This window comes from Centruroides sculpturatus, unplaced genomic scaffold, assembly GCF_000671375.1.
Source record: "Centruroides sculpturatus isolate CEXI.00-Female unplaced genomic scaffold, Cexi_2.0 scaffold506, whole genome shotgun sequence".
Classification (NCBI taxonomy): Eukaryota; Metazoa; Arthropoda; class Arachnida; order Scorpiones; family Buthidae; genus Centruroides; species Centruroides sculpturatus.
Window position 1 is genome coordinate 521,071 of NW_019384672.1, and position 16,901 is coordinate 537,971.

Consider the following 16,901-nt stretch of genomic DNA (forward strand, 5'->3'; position numbering starts at 1 on the left):
CCCTAAAAAGCATCATAGAAGACTTTAATCTCATCGATACCTACCGCACCTTGTTCCCCCTCCACCCAGGGTTCACATGGAATGGAAGGGGTGTCAGGGAGAGGTTAGATCGGATATATATATCAAACAATTTCTGCAAAGTCACCAACATAAGCACCTATGAAATTAAAGCCAACGACCACAGAATATCGGACCATAGAATGATAGACCTTGATATAAAACTTGAGCACCATACTGAACACACAAGAAAAATTAAAATTACTAAAGAAATACTACAAGACAAATCCTTTAGAGATAAAATCAACGACACCCTAGAGGAATGCAAGAAAGATACAAACTGGAACAAGTGGCAAGAAACTAAACACACCTGCCAAACCATTCTGACAGACACATGGAACAAAATCAGAAAGCAGAGGTTCAACAAGCTTAAAAAACTCCAAAGAGAACTCACAAACAGTATAATAAATAACAACATCAATGATATTAACAAGATCGAAAACGAAATCAGTAAAGAACTAGAAAAGAAAAATAAGGAAAACTATATTGACTACAAAATGGACAAATATAATATAAAAAGAGAGGCAGATAAAAAGATCTTTGGAAAAAACAGTAAGGAAAAAACAAGTCTACAAATCGACAAAATCATACATAATGATAAAGAAATCACTAATGACGAGGAAATGATCCAAATCTTCCAAGAATTTTACACAAACTTGCTCAAAGAACCAAACCACAACAATCAGTACTGGGAGAGTAACACAAAAGACATTAAGCAAATAAAGGATAAAAAAGATGAAATCATAAACAAAGAAATTACGAAAAAAGAAATCCAAGAAGCCATTCAGGATATACATAACAGAAAAGCACCAGGACAAGATAATATTAGCTCAGAATTCTACAAATATTTCAATATTCTCATCATTGACATTCTCCACAAACTTTACAACATGGACACCTTTCATCACTCGTTCTGTGCAGGAAAAATGATCCTACTAAAAAAAAATGACAACAAAGAGGGAAGTGTGAGTAACTATAGGCCAATCACTTTGTTAAATGTTGATTACAAGATCTACAGTACCATCCTATCTAAAAGACTAGAAAGCTGCTTTAAAAACCACATCTCAATTACCCAAAGCGCAGGAATAAAGGGCCGATCCATTCAAGACAACATCATCTTTATGAACTATATAAAAAATATATACACTGAGCAGAAAAAACAGCTATCAATTATGTCGATTGATGTAAAAAAAGCCTTCGACACTGTCAACCGCACCATACTATGGAAGTTTCTAGACATCTTAGGCCTCAACAGTCAGGAAATCACCACTATCAAAAAGTTATACAATAACCCATGTACAAGCATCAACATCAATAACAAAAAATCCAGTGACATCGAATGCAATGCAGGAGTCAGGCAGGGATGCCCATGTTCAATGGTCCTCTTTGCCATATATATTGACATACTCTTAAATAACATCACCAATGATAAGCAGATAGAGGCAATTCATATACCTGGTCTTAAGGATAAAATTAAATTCACATCACACGCCGATGACATTAACTTCTTTGTTGTGAATAAATACAGTCTTAACAAAATTATAAACAAAGTCAACAACTTCAGCAAATTAACCGGTATGATCATCAACATTGACAAATCCAAAATCATTGACATAGTTGGTAACATAAGCAGTCAACAAACTGATATAAAAAACACTGATAACCTTAAAATGCTGGGAGTGTGGATAGGTAAAGACTCCAAGACTAAAAACATCAATGATATGATAAAGAAAATTAATGAAGCCACTAAAGACTGGAATGCAAACTGGTTATACCTTCCTGAAAGGACAACCATTATCAACAAAGTAATCATTCCAAGGATAATATATAATATGTACATTACCAACATGAAAACAAAAGACAACAACCAGCTTGATAAACCAATCTTTAATTATATATGGAACAGCCCATTTGAACCAATAAACAGAAACATTATGAAAAACCACATATATAATGGTGGATGGAATATATGGCATTTAAAAGACTTTGAAACTGCAATCCAAATCTCACACATAATCAACACTCTTATCAGCAAAAACCACCCACTCTGGTATATATACCAATACACCTTAGGACCTATAACCAAGGAACTCACCCAGAGGCAAGAAAGCTTCCCTTTCCAAGTCAACATGAACAAACATCAAAGAAAACTAAGGAAGGTTATCAGAATCATAACTACTGATCACAAGAAAATAATCAACAATGACAAAAAAGTCCACCCTAGTGACATCTACAAAATTATTCATAATCAATACCCTACCAACTTTGTTGACAATAAGCTAAATAGCAAGGAGATCTGGCATAACATACACTCCATGCCAGCCGAGTGGCTTGAAACCTCCTGGAGAATAATTGTTAATGCTATCATGTCCAGACAATATCTCCATACTTATCATGGTCACCGCACCAACAGATGCCCCAGATGCAAACAAAGTGAAACAACTGAACATATATTCTACCAATGTAAAACTGCCAAATCTGTATGGGCTTGGATTGCCAAGACTTGGAAAACCAATATAAACTGGCATCACATTAAATATCAAACCAAATTCAACATCCACAACCAAAGCTACTATTTTCTTAACTGGGTAATTGCCCTTGCAAAGAGGAGTATATGGAAGACAAGATGTAACCTAATCTTCAATAAAAAAAACTGTAACGCTACCTGGGTAGTCACAAAAATAAAACAAGAAGCCAAATTTAAAATATGGAGTGATATAAAAAACATGACGAAAGAAGAATACAGCAAAAAATACAAAAATAGTGACCACATTTTTAAAATAATAAATAATGAAATCTACTTTCATGACGACACATACCTGCCATAGCTCTCTAAATGGATGCTTTCTACCTACCACACTGGTGGCCCCTACTCTACCTTGCCCATGTAATCATTACATGATCTCCGCTATCACCTATTCAACAACAACATTTATAATAGATCTATTCTTTGTTTAAACGTCAGCATAAACTGTAAATAAATCCTATGTTTATATAGTTGTGTACTCACTGTGTTTATACCTGTATCACGTCAACAAGTCAAAAATAGAATTATATTCCTTGTATGTATAAATCTTAAAATATGCTATTAGGTTATCACTACCCATAAATAATGTATGGGAATTTCACTTGTAATATCTACCCATTTTATTGTAACGGTCTTGTAACTACAACTGTGTAATTGGTTCTCACCTTTGGCAACTATGTACATAATGTCGCGTTTTGCCAGCCTACCCTGTATATCTCTCGCGTATTTCCTTTTAATACCAATTTTACTCTTATGTACACTGCAAGACTATAATGGTGATTTGAACATGTTGTTCCATGTAACTCATATATAAAGTAAATAATAAACTATTATTAAAAGTATCTGTTCTTATCGCCAGGGTGCGAGTGAACTTTTGTGAGTAGTCGTTGTTGGCTCTTAGTGAGCTTCTGTTTTCTCCCATTTGGATAATTAAGTGATATTTGGTTTATTATTGAAGTGGTGAATGATATTAGTGTGTTTCTGTGCCATTATTCTGGATTATTTTGTGGAATTTTATCGACGAAATGAACTTCGAGTGAAAACATCGATGGTGGAGTGAAAATCGTTATGGTGAAGTCGTGAGTACTTAAATTAAGACAAAATTTAATGTAGTGTGACTCTATGATAAGATTTAAGTAGTGATAATATTTAAAGAGCCAAATTTTAACTTTATTGGACTCTATTCGTAAAAACACTCGAACGATACCCGTGAGGGGTGTGTCTCCAATAGAAGTTCGTTTGTCAGCCAAGTGACAATTATTTAAGTGATTTTATGGTGTTAAATTAATAACGATAATATTGAATAGGTTTTATATTAACTTTATTTAATTATATTGTGGGATATTTTCCCTTTTTTACCCGTATGGGGCATTTCTTGGACAGAAGTTCGATTGTTTGCTAGTGACTATCTAGTTAAGTTAGTAGTCGTAAGATGGAAAGTGTAACGTCAGTTACGAGTGGTAAATTAGATGTTCAGGCTTCTCTGGATAGAGAAAAAGTGATGGAGAAGAGCCAAAGTGGTAATTCTCGAGAAAGCTCATCCGTGGAAATGGAAAGGATGGAAGAGAATTCGGCTTTGTCGCTTTCGCCGAGGAATGAAATAGAAGTAGTGGAAAAACAATCGGATGAAGCTATTGGGAGAAGAGAAGAGAGTGGAGTTGTAGAACTTAGAAATAAATATGGTGAAAATCGTTCTGTTCGGGTGAGAACTATAGAAAAAATTGATGTCGGTGAGTTAATAGAAATTTTTGTAGAACGGTTAGCTGGGGTTGGAAGCATTGTACAGATATGTTTTCAGCCAGCGGGCGTAATCGAAATTGGATTGAGTAATATCGAGGCGAAAGAAAAGTTATTGGGATACGAGTTTGAACTTGGGGAAAATGTACTCCAGGTTGAAGCAGTGGAGAAGGAGATGAAAATGATCTTCTTGAAGTATTTACCCGCTGAAGTAGACGAAGAATTGATACGTAAAATACTAAAACCGTTTGGTAAAGTGATAAGTGTGATAGCTAGAACGTTTAAGGATCAACCGGAGATAAGAACCGGGACGTATGTGGTAAACATGTTAACAAGGATGAAAATTCCAAACTATTTCGAAATTCTCGGAAGGCAGATACACGTATATTATAAGGGAATGAATTTAGAATGTAGAAAATGTGGAGAGGAGGGACATAAAGCGAGTGACTGTGTATATAAGTTGTGTCATAGATGTAAATCAAGGATGCATCTCATAAAAGATTGCAAAGCCTGTAAGTTTTGTAGAAAGGAGCACAAGGGAAATCAATGTCCGCCACTGTCATATGCAGAAGCAGCACAAACTGGTTTAGGAGTACGAAAGCGTACAATGAGTAAAAGTATTGATAAAATGGTTGAGAGAGGTAAAAGTGAGGAAAGAGTGATGGAGAAAAATCAAAGCGAGATAAATGGTGAGAATGAAAAAGAGAAAGAATATAGTCCAGTTAAAGTGAAGGAATGTGTGGCAAGGATAGAACAAAGAGATAGTGAACTAGAAAGGAGTACACAGACATTAAATATGGAAATAGAAAGTATGGAAGAAACACTAACGGAAACAGCAGATAGTGGTGAAGATGATTTTAGAGTGGTGGGACAAAAAAGAATCAGAAAAAGAATTATGACAGAGAAAGTAAAGAGAAGATATGGAGAAAAAATAAATAAGAGTGAAGATGGATAAGTCACTTAATATACGTGTGTGCAATATTTCCGGTTTTAGAGGAAAGGAAAAACAAAACTGTATATGGAACATTTTGAAAACGGAAAATGTGGATATATTGGGGTTACAAGATACCAACATCAAAAATATGGATGATGTTAAGAGATTGAGACAAAAATTTCGTGGTTACTATATCTATGCCTCGTTCGCCCCTAGGAGAGGTACAGGGGTCGTAACTTTAATAAAGAATGATATCAAAGTGCATACATATAATACGGATGGCTTTGGAAGATTTCTGTCTATTGATATTAATGTTGGCGGTCGATTAATAAGAATATTAAATATATATGCTCCACCGAGTGTTACCGAACGAAAAAAGATATTTTATAAGGTAAGAGATTTTCTAATAACTGGCAGAGAAGTGATTTTCTTTGGAGATTTTAATTGTGTCTTGACAGTCTTGGATAAAAATACAAGTTTTGGTTATGATGGATCTCGAAAAATTTTGAATAAGTTAATTGAAGACTTTGATTTATATGATGCGTATAGAATAATGAATCCATCTCGGCGTGAGTATACGTGGAAAGGGAGAGATGTGGCCGAACGTTTAGATAGAGTTTATTTAAATATTAAAGATATAGAGATTGTGAATATAATGCATTATAAGATAAAAATGATTAACGGTATGGATATATCTGATCATAGTATGGTTAATTTAAAAGTAAAATTAAAAGAAACCAACAGATATAATGGAAATATTAAAATTAATCAGAAAATACTGAATGATATTTATTTTCAATCAGAAATAAGGCGTATATTAAACACTGATATAAATAATAGATCCTGGGAATCTTGGAATAAGATTAAAAAAGAAAGTTATGATTTAGTGAAGAAGACTTGGCTAAAAATTAGAAAAAACTATTTTGATAGAATAAAAAGTTTACAGAAAGAATTAACTAAAGCAATTTTAGAAAATAAAGGTGAGGAAGAGATAAAAAGAATGGAAGATACAATAGTTAAAGAATTGGAAAAAAGAAGAGCTGAGAATTATGTGAGATATAGAATGAATAGATATAGGATGGCAAGAGATAGTGAAAAAGGTGTATTTGAGAAAAAACAGAAAATTAGTAAAAAGACACATATTAATCAGATTAAAAAGGAGAATGAAGTAATTATAGAAAGAGATGAAATAAGAAAAGAATTTTTTGACTTTTATACAAATTTATTTGATTTAAAAGAAATAGATGATCAGATAGGACAGGTGTTTCAAAATGTGATTAAACCCATAAGGAATGGTAATGAAATTAACTTAAATAGAGAAACAACTAAAAGTGAAATTAAGAAAACAATTCAAGGGTTACGGCTAAGAAAAGCAGCCGGGATGGACAATTTAAGTAATGAATTTTACATTTATTTTATGGATCTCATAATCGAGAACTTGTATGTGTTATACAACAAAAAGAATTTTAATGACAGTTTCAGTGTTGGTAAGATGGTACTGATTGAGAAAAAATCTGAAGGAAATACTACCGTAAAGGACTATAGACCAATAACATTATTAAACTCTGATTATAAGATATATAGTAAGATTATTTCGGATAGAGTAACAGAAATACTTGGTGGAGAAATTGTAAAGACCCAGAGTGCCGGTGTACCGGGTAGAAGTATTCAAAATAATATGGTTTTTCTGTCCCTTTTGGAAGAAATTTACAAACAAAGGAAGAGTCAGTTAGCTGTGTTATCTATAGACATTGAGAGGGCATTTGACTCAGTGAGCCGGGAAGTGTTGTGGCAGATATTGTTGTGGTACGGAATGAGTGAGGATGAAGTGTTAATGATTAAGAAACTATACCAGGCCCCAGAAACATATATTTATTTAAATGATGGATTATCTAATGGAATAAAATGTAAAGTTGGCGTTCGCCAAGGATGCCCATCCTCAATGGTGTTATTTACAGTGTATATAAATGTTTTATTACAAAAGGTTAATAAGGATAATATAATAGCACCGGTGCATGTGCCTGGTATGGAAGAGAAAGTTAAATCAATTGGCCATGCAGATGATATCAATTTTCTAATCACAGATAAGGTGTCCTTGAATAGAGTGTATAAATCTATAGAAATGTTTTGCCAGTGGACTGGGATGAAATTAAATAAGAAAAAAAGTAAACTCTATGATGTATGTGGTGACATACATAGTATAGATGTCGAGATTGAAAGAGTTGAGGATTTGTCTGTCTTTGGAGTTTGGTATGGTAGAAATAAAAGAGAGAAAAATTTAGAAATAATGTTGCAAAAGACTAGGGAAACAATAAAAGAGTGGAATACACATTGGTGGTATATGGCAGAAAGAGCAATCATTATAAACAAAATTATTATAGCAAGACTAATGTACATGTTATATGTGGTGAATTTGGATGTAGACATGATAAAAAAGGTTGAAAAAGAGATATATAATTTTTTATGGAACAATAGTTTCCAACCACTAAGTAGAAAGATTCTGCGCAATAATGAATTAAATGGAGGATGGAGGATTTGGGACTTGAGTACCCTGGGAGATGCTCTAAAAATGTCAGTCATGATGAATAGTTTACAAACTAAAGACCATCCGGTATGGTATGTGGCGCAATATGTGTTGGGGTCGATTGCTAAGAAGATTACCCGGATAGAGGGAACCTTTCCATTTATAGTCAACGTAAATAAAAGATATAAAAAATGGAGAAGAGACATTGATAGAGTGTTAAATGAAAAACCACAGTGGATCGAGAGTAACGTGAAAATGAGACCAGGGAGTATATATGGTATACTTTTCGAACAGTTCGAGAATGACAGAATGAGGGCATCAATTTATGACTGGAAGAAAATATGGTTAAATGTAAGTGTGCTTCCAGCCGAGTGGCGTGAAATATCATGGAGGCTTTTACAGAATATTATTATGAACAAAGAATATTTGAGAATTTACCATGGAGGAAGGGATGAAAACTGTCCAAGATGTGGTGATAAAGAATCAAATTTGCATTTATTTTGGGAGTGTCCCACGGTAACCTCAGTGTGGAATTGGGTTAACAAGACATGTAAAATTAAACTGAATTGGGAGAATGTGAAATATCATATTAATTATAGAACACGGTATAATACTTATTTGATTAACTGGATGATAGGTCTGGTTAAAAGAGAGGTTTGGAAGGCCAGATGTGAAGTCACTTTCGATAGGAGAAGGGTCAATGCGACGGCGATTGTGATGCGTGTCAGAGACATTGCTAAAATAAAAATAACGAATGATATGGAGAAACTTAATACTGTAGAAAAAAGAAAATATTATGGTGATTTAGAACACATAGTGTGGAAATATGAAAATAACGAATACAAGTTTTGTGATGAATAAGATGAGGCGATACTACATCTTGACTTTTGTTTTGATGTTAATTTATGTAAATTATATAAATGTAAATTCTTGGCCATGGTGATTTATATGGTGAATTTTAGTGTTGTGGTGTTAGGCCCAACTTTTTGTTTGGTAATTTAAGTCGTATATGTAACACCTATGATAACAAGTGAAGTTACCTGGGTGATTGAATATTGTGTTGAATTTGCAATTGTGAATTATAATATGTTTGATTGAATGATTTAATTGTTTGCAATTTATAGTTATTTTTTATTGTTTTAAAATTTTATATTTTGGTGTTGTGAACAGGTTTAGTAGTATACCTAAGGAAAATAAAGTTGGTGAATTTTTCGTAAGGGTATATATTGATACTTACCTGTTTTGTGGTTTATGCAGTATGTAAATGTTGTTTGATTTATATTGGTTATATTTTAAAAAATGTTCAGATGTTGGAGTAGTGTTTGGTTTATTGTTTATTTGAAATTTTTTAAAATGTTATTGTGAATTCTGAGTTTTGTGAAACTTTATTTAAATTGTAATGTGATTGTTTTTTATGATTGGTTTATATTTTGTAATATTATTGTAAAATACTCATTTTTGTCGGAAATTTTTTGTAAAGGGTAACCTCGAAGGTGTAAAAAGGTTGTAGAGAAAGCGACAATTGTAAGAGGAAAACCCTACCCTAACTTTTAATAAATGAGTATCTGTTCTTATCAGCTTGATGGTATCTTCGCCTAACTGATGCCCAACCTGGACTTCGAGCCCACTCCTGCTCCCCAGACCTCTGGGTAAGTATTTTTTGGTATCTCTCTGTTCTCCACTCTTCTCTCTTCCGCCGGAAGAGCGGCCTGCACGGTTTAAACGCACCGTGTATTCGCTGCTTAACCGGCAACACTTTCCTTTCTGCGCCACAGGACCCCAGGCCCTATAGCGCACTATCCACTTTACCCTGGTACGGGAACTCGTTCCTGCACCAGTCTTTACCTCTTCCTGCCTCTTCTTGGTTGGCTGCCCCAGCGCCCCAGGAGGCCTTTTCACCCCCTTCTTCCCACCCATACTACACATTTGTGATCTATGGCCACTCGCAGCGATCTTGCTAACGTCACACTCCTAGTGCCTCTCCGCCCCCCTTATCATTGCCCGGCGTGCCTTCCGGTCTACCGCGACTATGTAGACCATGGTGGATTATCTAGGCACCTGCGCCGGGTCCATGGGGGCCACCTGAACTTTGAATGCAGGGCCTGTCACGTGCAATCAGAAAAACTGAAAGAAATAAAACTTCATCAAGCACGATCTACCAATTGTGCAGGAGCACTTCCTCCGATGTCGCCCAATCACACCTGCAGAGACCCCAAGCCGCGGGGCAGAATTCCCACAGGTGCAAGACGACGCAACCGGTCAAAAGACTACGGCTTGGACGAAGCATACCTCGCCTCCCAGTCTGCCACCAACAACGAGGTAAGTGCTAGCCATCACCTATCTCCTGAATCTCCCCCAGCTGTCGACCCAGTGCAAGTTCCACCTGCCTCTGTGAGTCCAGCCAACATGACCTGCACACCGCCGAGAAACAATGACGACCCGAACCAGCCACCTGAGCCTGCTGCATCTCCATCATCTCCACCTCTAGTACGTCGACCCCGTAGACGAACTCGCCAACGCCGACGCCGCACATCCAACAGCAGCACCGCCAGCCCCACCACTACTGGCCCCTCTACACTTGAGCCTCCTCCAGATGAACCTGCCGCCACCGTTGAGGACATCCACCCGCTTCCTCCGCCAGCTGTCTCCATCCCCGAGGAGCCACCTCCTGAGCCCGACACCACCGACACCAACGCTGAACCTCCCGCTTGGGTGATCGCCTGGCGTAACCGCTTCGACTGCGCCCTGGATGAGGACATGCTCGAGGCTATGGTTAACGACTTGTCAAACCTCGCCAAAAGCATGATCCCCCAGCCCACCAGACACCAGCGTCCTCGCCACAACAGACCCCAGCGTAACCAGCACTACAACCATCGGAGTGACGCCAATGCCGCAGCCGCCAGCAGAATTCAGCGTCTGTATCGGGCCAACAGGAGCAAAGCTTTTGATGAAATCACACGGGGCCCTGGGCGATACTGCAATATCGACAAAACAACTCTTGAGGAACATTTCACCAGCGTATATGGCCTACGGCAAGTACCACAAGAGCCACTCGTCAACCTGCTCCCACCACCTCCGCAACCAACAACGAGCGATCCGCTCAGTGCAGCCTTCACCCCGTCAGAAGTAGCAAAACGGTTAGCCAGATGCCACAACACGGCCCCTGGCCCTGACCATATCCGCTACTATATCTGGCGCCGCCTGGATCCACAAGGGCACATCCTAGCAGCCCTCTTCAATGCCATCCGAAGAACTGGACATATCCCCGAATCATGGAGAACTTCAACAACCATTCTCCTCCACAAAAAGGGCGACCAGAGCTGCACCAACAACTGGAGGCCAATAGCACTCGCCAATACCCTGGGGAAGATATACTCGGCCTGTGTGGCCAATCGGCTGCTCCTGTGGTGCGAGGAAAACAACATCATCTCCTCTGCACAAAAAGGTTTTATGCGGTTCGAGGGATGTTCCGAACACTCCTTCGTGCTGCAATCCACAATCCAGGACGCCCGCCGCAGGAACAGGGAGTGCCACGTTGCATGGTTGGACTTGGCCAACGCCTTTGGGTCAGTCCCACACAACACCATCCTTACATGTCTCAGGTGGTGTGGCCTCGACCCCTCGTCCATAGACTGCATCGAAAGCCTCCTTAAAGGCTGCCATACCTCCATACGCACCAGCTCCGGATACACGAATCCCATCCCCATCTGCGCAGGCGTTAAACAGGGCTGCCCTCTAAGCCCGATCCTTTTCAACCTGGTAATCGAGCCCGCCCTACGCCTCATCAATAATCTACAGCATGGGTACCAACTCCACGACCAAGCCATCTCCATATTGGCATATGCTGATGATGTCACCATAGTTAGCAACTCTACCACCGGACTTCAGGCACAACTGGATCTTCTTTCTACCTGGGCCCAGTGCAGCGGACTTGCTTTCAACCCATCGAAGTGTGCCACCCTCTCAGTGGCAAGCAAGTACCGTTGCGCCACTAACCCGAGCTTTACCATCCAGGAGTCCAGTATCCCACAACTGGGTAAGAATGATTATTATCAACATCTTGGTGTCCCTACAGGTTTTTCTCTAGGTAAATCCGCCGAAGCAATAATCGACGACATCATCTCGGACTTAAAGCGCATAGACAACTCCCGCCTCGCCCCCTGGCAAAAGATCGACTGTGTCTCAACTTTTCTCACTTCAAGACTGACGTTCCACCTTACGGTAGGTAACGTACAAAAGCGGAAGCTCTCCATTCTCGACAAGCACATCAAAAGAAGCGTCAAACGATGGATGTATCTTCCCCAACGAGCCAGTCCGGAGCTAATATACATGCCCCACGGCCAGGGTGGCGCTAACATCACACCCTGCAATCTACTCGCCGATGTAGCCCAGGTAAGCCACGCGGTCCACCTTCTCCTTTCTAGGGACACTACTGTATCCGCCTTGGCCTTCAAAACCCTAAGACTAGTCGTGGAGAAACGGATCAAGCGTCTGCCCACTGATGCCGACCTCTGCACCTACCTGGCCGGCTCAATGGCCAACGAATTCGGATGCGATCCGTATGACATACCATCCGTCTGGACCCGGCTCCGCATGGCTACTCGGCGACTCAAGAAAAGGATCGACATCAACTGGACTCCCAACAACGACGGCACCCTGATCCCCATCATCAACGGCAGGCCAATCAACAAAAACACGGCAGCAAAATCCATCTCTGCAGCCGTAAGGGAATCCTTCCTCGGCTCCCTCCTCAACAAGCCAGATCAGGGAAAGGCCTATAAGATTATTGCAACCAACCACCACAGCAACCACTTCCTGCGCGAGGGCAACTTTACCCGCTTCGCCGATTGGCGTTTTATTCATCGCGCCCGGCTCAGCGTGGTACCCTTGCGTGGACTCCGTAGATTCGGCAATGCATCTCAAACCTGCAGAAAGTGTCGCCGGCAGCGGGAAACGTTAGCACACGTTATCAACCACTGCCCCCCAAACTTTAGGATGATCACTATGCGGCACAATGCCATACTTGAGCGTCTCAACAACTCGTTCAACCATAGGAACTTAACAGTGTACAGTAACCAGCAAATTCCGGACTTCCCAAGTTCCTGTCGCCCTGACCTCGTAGTCCTCAACAGCAACCCGAAGACGGCCACCATAGTGGATGTCGCTACCCCATTTGAAAATGGGGCCGACGCTTTCCATCGTGCCAGGACTGAAAAAATAAACAAATACACCGACCTCGCAAATCACTTCCGCAGCCAGGGCTACGATACCTTTATTGACGCCTTCGTCGTTGGCGCCCTTGGCGGATATGATGCTGCTAACGAGGGCATTCTCCAGCGCCTGGGAGTGAACAGGAACTACGCGAAGCTGATGAAAAAACTCATGGTCAGTGACTGTATTCGCTTCAGCAGGGATATCTACGCCAACCATCTTAGTAATCATCAGCGAAACTAACCACCACTATTGTACATTTCTAGGCAGGCACTGAGCCCTTGTAAATCGCGATATACTCCTATTGTATCTGTCAGCCATCAGCTGTCAGCTTGTCAGGCTAAGAGCCCTTGGAACGCACTCGAGGCATTGCCTCCCACAAACCATTTCTATGTTATCTTTACATCCCTATGTCTCTCAACTGGCAGGCCTTGTGCCCATGTTTTCTATTCTCTTTACCAACTGGTAAATCATTGTACATATTTTTATTAATATTCAATAAATGGCTTTTAAATCTGTTCTTATCAGCTTGATATCTGATACGGTTTCCATCGGAGACCTTCGATATTAACCTGATTTTTGGAACGGGGCGGGAAAGGGGGCTTGCTCCCTCCCCGCCGCGGGTTGCTCTGGCCTGGCACTTATTGCCAGAGATAGCCCACCCCCCTTTGGGGGGAAATAAATAATAAAAGATAGAGAAATTAATTATTGAAGAAAAAAATTTTTTTTCTTTTTCCAGTTGGTTGTCATTCACGGAAGATGCCAGAGGAGCGATTACAGTAATTGCAAGACATTCTCCAAGCGAGGATTAGCAGGAAAAAGAAATGTGGCGAATTGCAGAAGAAAAGGTAAGAGAAAATGCGGATGGCGATAAACCGCCATCGCCGCATACTTCCGGTACGCTACGATGAATCTGAGCGATGCGAGAAAGACGTTCCCGTGCTTTTGGTCGTTATCGCTAATCGGCGATTCGAAGTTATTGAAGAAAAATGAAATGTGCAATTTTTTCAGAGTGTGACTACTGTGGACAACACGCACGGCCTGCACGTAGAAGACCCAGGCACCCCAGGAAAGGTAAGCCTCACTCTTTACATTGAAGAAATGAAGTAGCGCGACATTTTTCTAAAATAACGGATAAAAGCGAATTGTTTCAAAATTATTGCATGGAATATATTGTAATATCGAATCGGCAAATATTCTACGTTACATACAGAAATTTCTAATGTATTTTGCTAGCGAAAAAATATTTAGCATCGAAATGCTATCAGTATTCGACCGACGCAACGCTGGTACGGGCTGCGGCATAATTTCCTCCTGTGATGATTGGTGACCAACAGGAGTTTTATGCCGTTGTCAGGCAACACCCATGCAATACCTGACATTTCCTGTAGCCTTTAGCATCGCTTGCTATCGTTTCCTGACGTTCTTTCGTGTGTATTAACGGATATTTGCCGATCGACGTCACCTGGACACACCACACGTGTATTGTACGTTTCCAGACTTGGCCCGTCGGCACCTTTGATGTGTTTTTTATCGCTTCTCGGCCTTATGGCTAAGACCAAAGATTCGATAGTTGTTGACCTCTACCTAATCCTAGTGCGAAATTTGGACTGTGGAAAAAGAAAAAGTGGACTTAGTGTTTGGACTTTAATTGGTGAGTTATCTTTTGTTTTTGACTTTCACTTACCAAGCCAGCAGATAGCTGGTGAAGGAGAAGGAGATGGATGATTTGCCACAAAGTCAAGCAGCAATCTCCCCGGCCACAATTGGGACGGTGACACCTGAGACGATGGCTCGACTTGGACTTGGACTGGCAGAATTTTTGGATACTCCGGATAACGATGAAGTCTTCACTGATGAAGAGGAAGTGGAAATAATTCCCGGAAGTGGAAGTTTAGCTATGGCGCCGGCTGAACGGAAAACGAAGGAATTGGAAGTTGAGAAAGAAAAGATAAGTACTTTAAGTAAAATTAAGTCAGTTCGAGTTGTAATTAAGGAAAGAATAGTGATAGACGAATTAATAGACGAAATAATGAAGAAAATTGGAGATAGAGGAAGTGTAGAACAAGTGTGTTTTTATCCAAATAAGGTGGTAGAAATAGGAGTTAGTTCAGTGGAAGTCAAAGAAAGATTAATTGGACAAGTGATAACTTTAAATGAAAATGATTATATGATAGAAAGTTTAGAAAGAGATATACTTACTTTAACAGTAAAATACGTTCCACACGAAGTTGATGAGACACTTATACGACAGGTGTTTGGAAATTATGGAAAAGTGATTAATCTTCAAGCAAATACTATCGGTTCGAAATATAAGGTAAAAACGGGTACTTATCGAATTACTATTGTTACTAGACAAAAAATTCCAAATTTTCTGGAAATTTGGGGAAGACAGATCCAGATTTTCTATGCTGGAATGAAACCAGAATGTAGACGATGCGGAAGCCCGGATCATTTAATAGCGGAATGTCCTATAAAGAAATGTTACAGATGTAATAGTATTTATCATTTAATAAAGGACTGTAGGGCTTGTTATAATTGTAAAAGAGAACATAATTTAAATGAAGACTGCCCAATACAAACGTATGCAGAAATTATTAAAAGAGGACCGAGGAGTAAGAGTGCGGAAAGAAGGCGGGCTAAAAGTCTAGAAAGAAGAAGGAATGAAGAAAAAGAGAAAAAAGAAAGTGAATTGATAGAAAATGAGGGAGATATTATGGAAGTAGAAAAAGAAAAAGAAATGGGAAGTATTAGTGTAAAGGAAAAGGTTAGAGAATATGATAGCAGGTCAAGGGATAATAGTATCGAAAGAGAGTCTAGAACTATAATACAAAAAAGTGAAGGAAAAGAAAAGATAGGAGGTAAGAGAGTAAGAGTGGGTGGAGAAATGGAACAGAAAAAGAAAAAGATGGGCAACACAAGCAAAACTAAACATGGCCAGACACCTTAAAATAGATACTGTTAACATTACTGGACTACGAGATATAGAAAAACAGATATTTTTGTTGAATTATATAATGGTAAATAAAATAGATATATTGATGATACAGGACACCAATGTAAGAGACTTATATGATATACGAAATTTAAGAAAAATTTTTACTGGATATAACATTTATGCTTCATTTGCAGGTCGCAGGAGCACCGGAGTTGTTACAATGATAAAGAAAAAGATACATGTATATGATTTTAAGACGGACAGCGGTGGTAGGATTTTAACTGTGGATCTCCAGGTGAGTAACAAATTGATAAGAGTAGTTAATCTATATGCGCCCCCTCAGGTCTCTGAGCGAAAAGATGTTTTTAATAGTTTATACAAATATATGATTGGGGTAAAATATTTTATTATTGCCGGAGATTTTAATAGTGTTGTACATGTTTTGGATAAAAATAGAGTTTTACATTCGGATGGTTCGCGGAAAATTTTACAGAGATTTATTGATGATTTTAGTCTTATTGACAGTTACCGTTTTAAATATCCACATTGTCCTGGATATACTTGGTCCGGCCAATCGGTCATGGAGCGCCTGGATAGGATATATATATCTGAAAATTTAAATAACATAAATAGTATTAACATGATGACTTTGAGAAATGATTATAGACAACTAACAGATCACAAACTAGTAGAATTAGAATTAAAAATAGAAAATGGAATTGAAAGGAGGAGAAATATAAAAATTACAAAGGAAATTTTAGAAGATAATTTCTTCCAGTCACAAATAATTGAAATAATGGAAAATAATAAAAATAATACAGATTGGGATAGTTGGAGACAAATAAAACAGGAAATAAATGAACAAATTAAAGTTACTTGGTATAAATTAAAAAAGCAAAAATTTAATAAATTAAAATTTTTACAACGGGAATTGTCAAAGCAAATAATAGAAAATAATATTAATGAAATAGAG

At 38.8% G+C, this 16,901-nt stretch overlaps 1 protein-coding gene and 1 non-coding gene across 2 annotated transcripts; both read left to right on the plus strand.

The window, feature by feature from the left end:
• Positions 1-9,714: 9,714 nt before the first annotated feature.
• On the plus strand, positions 9,715-13,233 carry LOC111626755. Its single transcript, XM_023370244.1, has one exon. It carries the CDS (start codon positions 9,715-9,717, stop codon positions 13,231-13,233), a length of 3,519 nt encoding a protein of 1,172 aa, XP_023226012.1.
• Positions 13,234-13,469: 236 nt separating this feature from the next.
• Positions 13,470-13,657, plus strand: LOC111626765. Its single transcript, XR_002756923.1, has one exon. It is a non-coding gene; the product is annotated as a U2 spliceosomal RNA (small nuclear RNA).
• Positions 13,658-16,901: the final 3,244 nt, after the last annotated feature.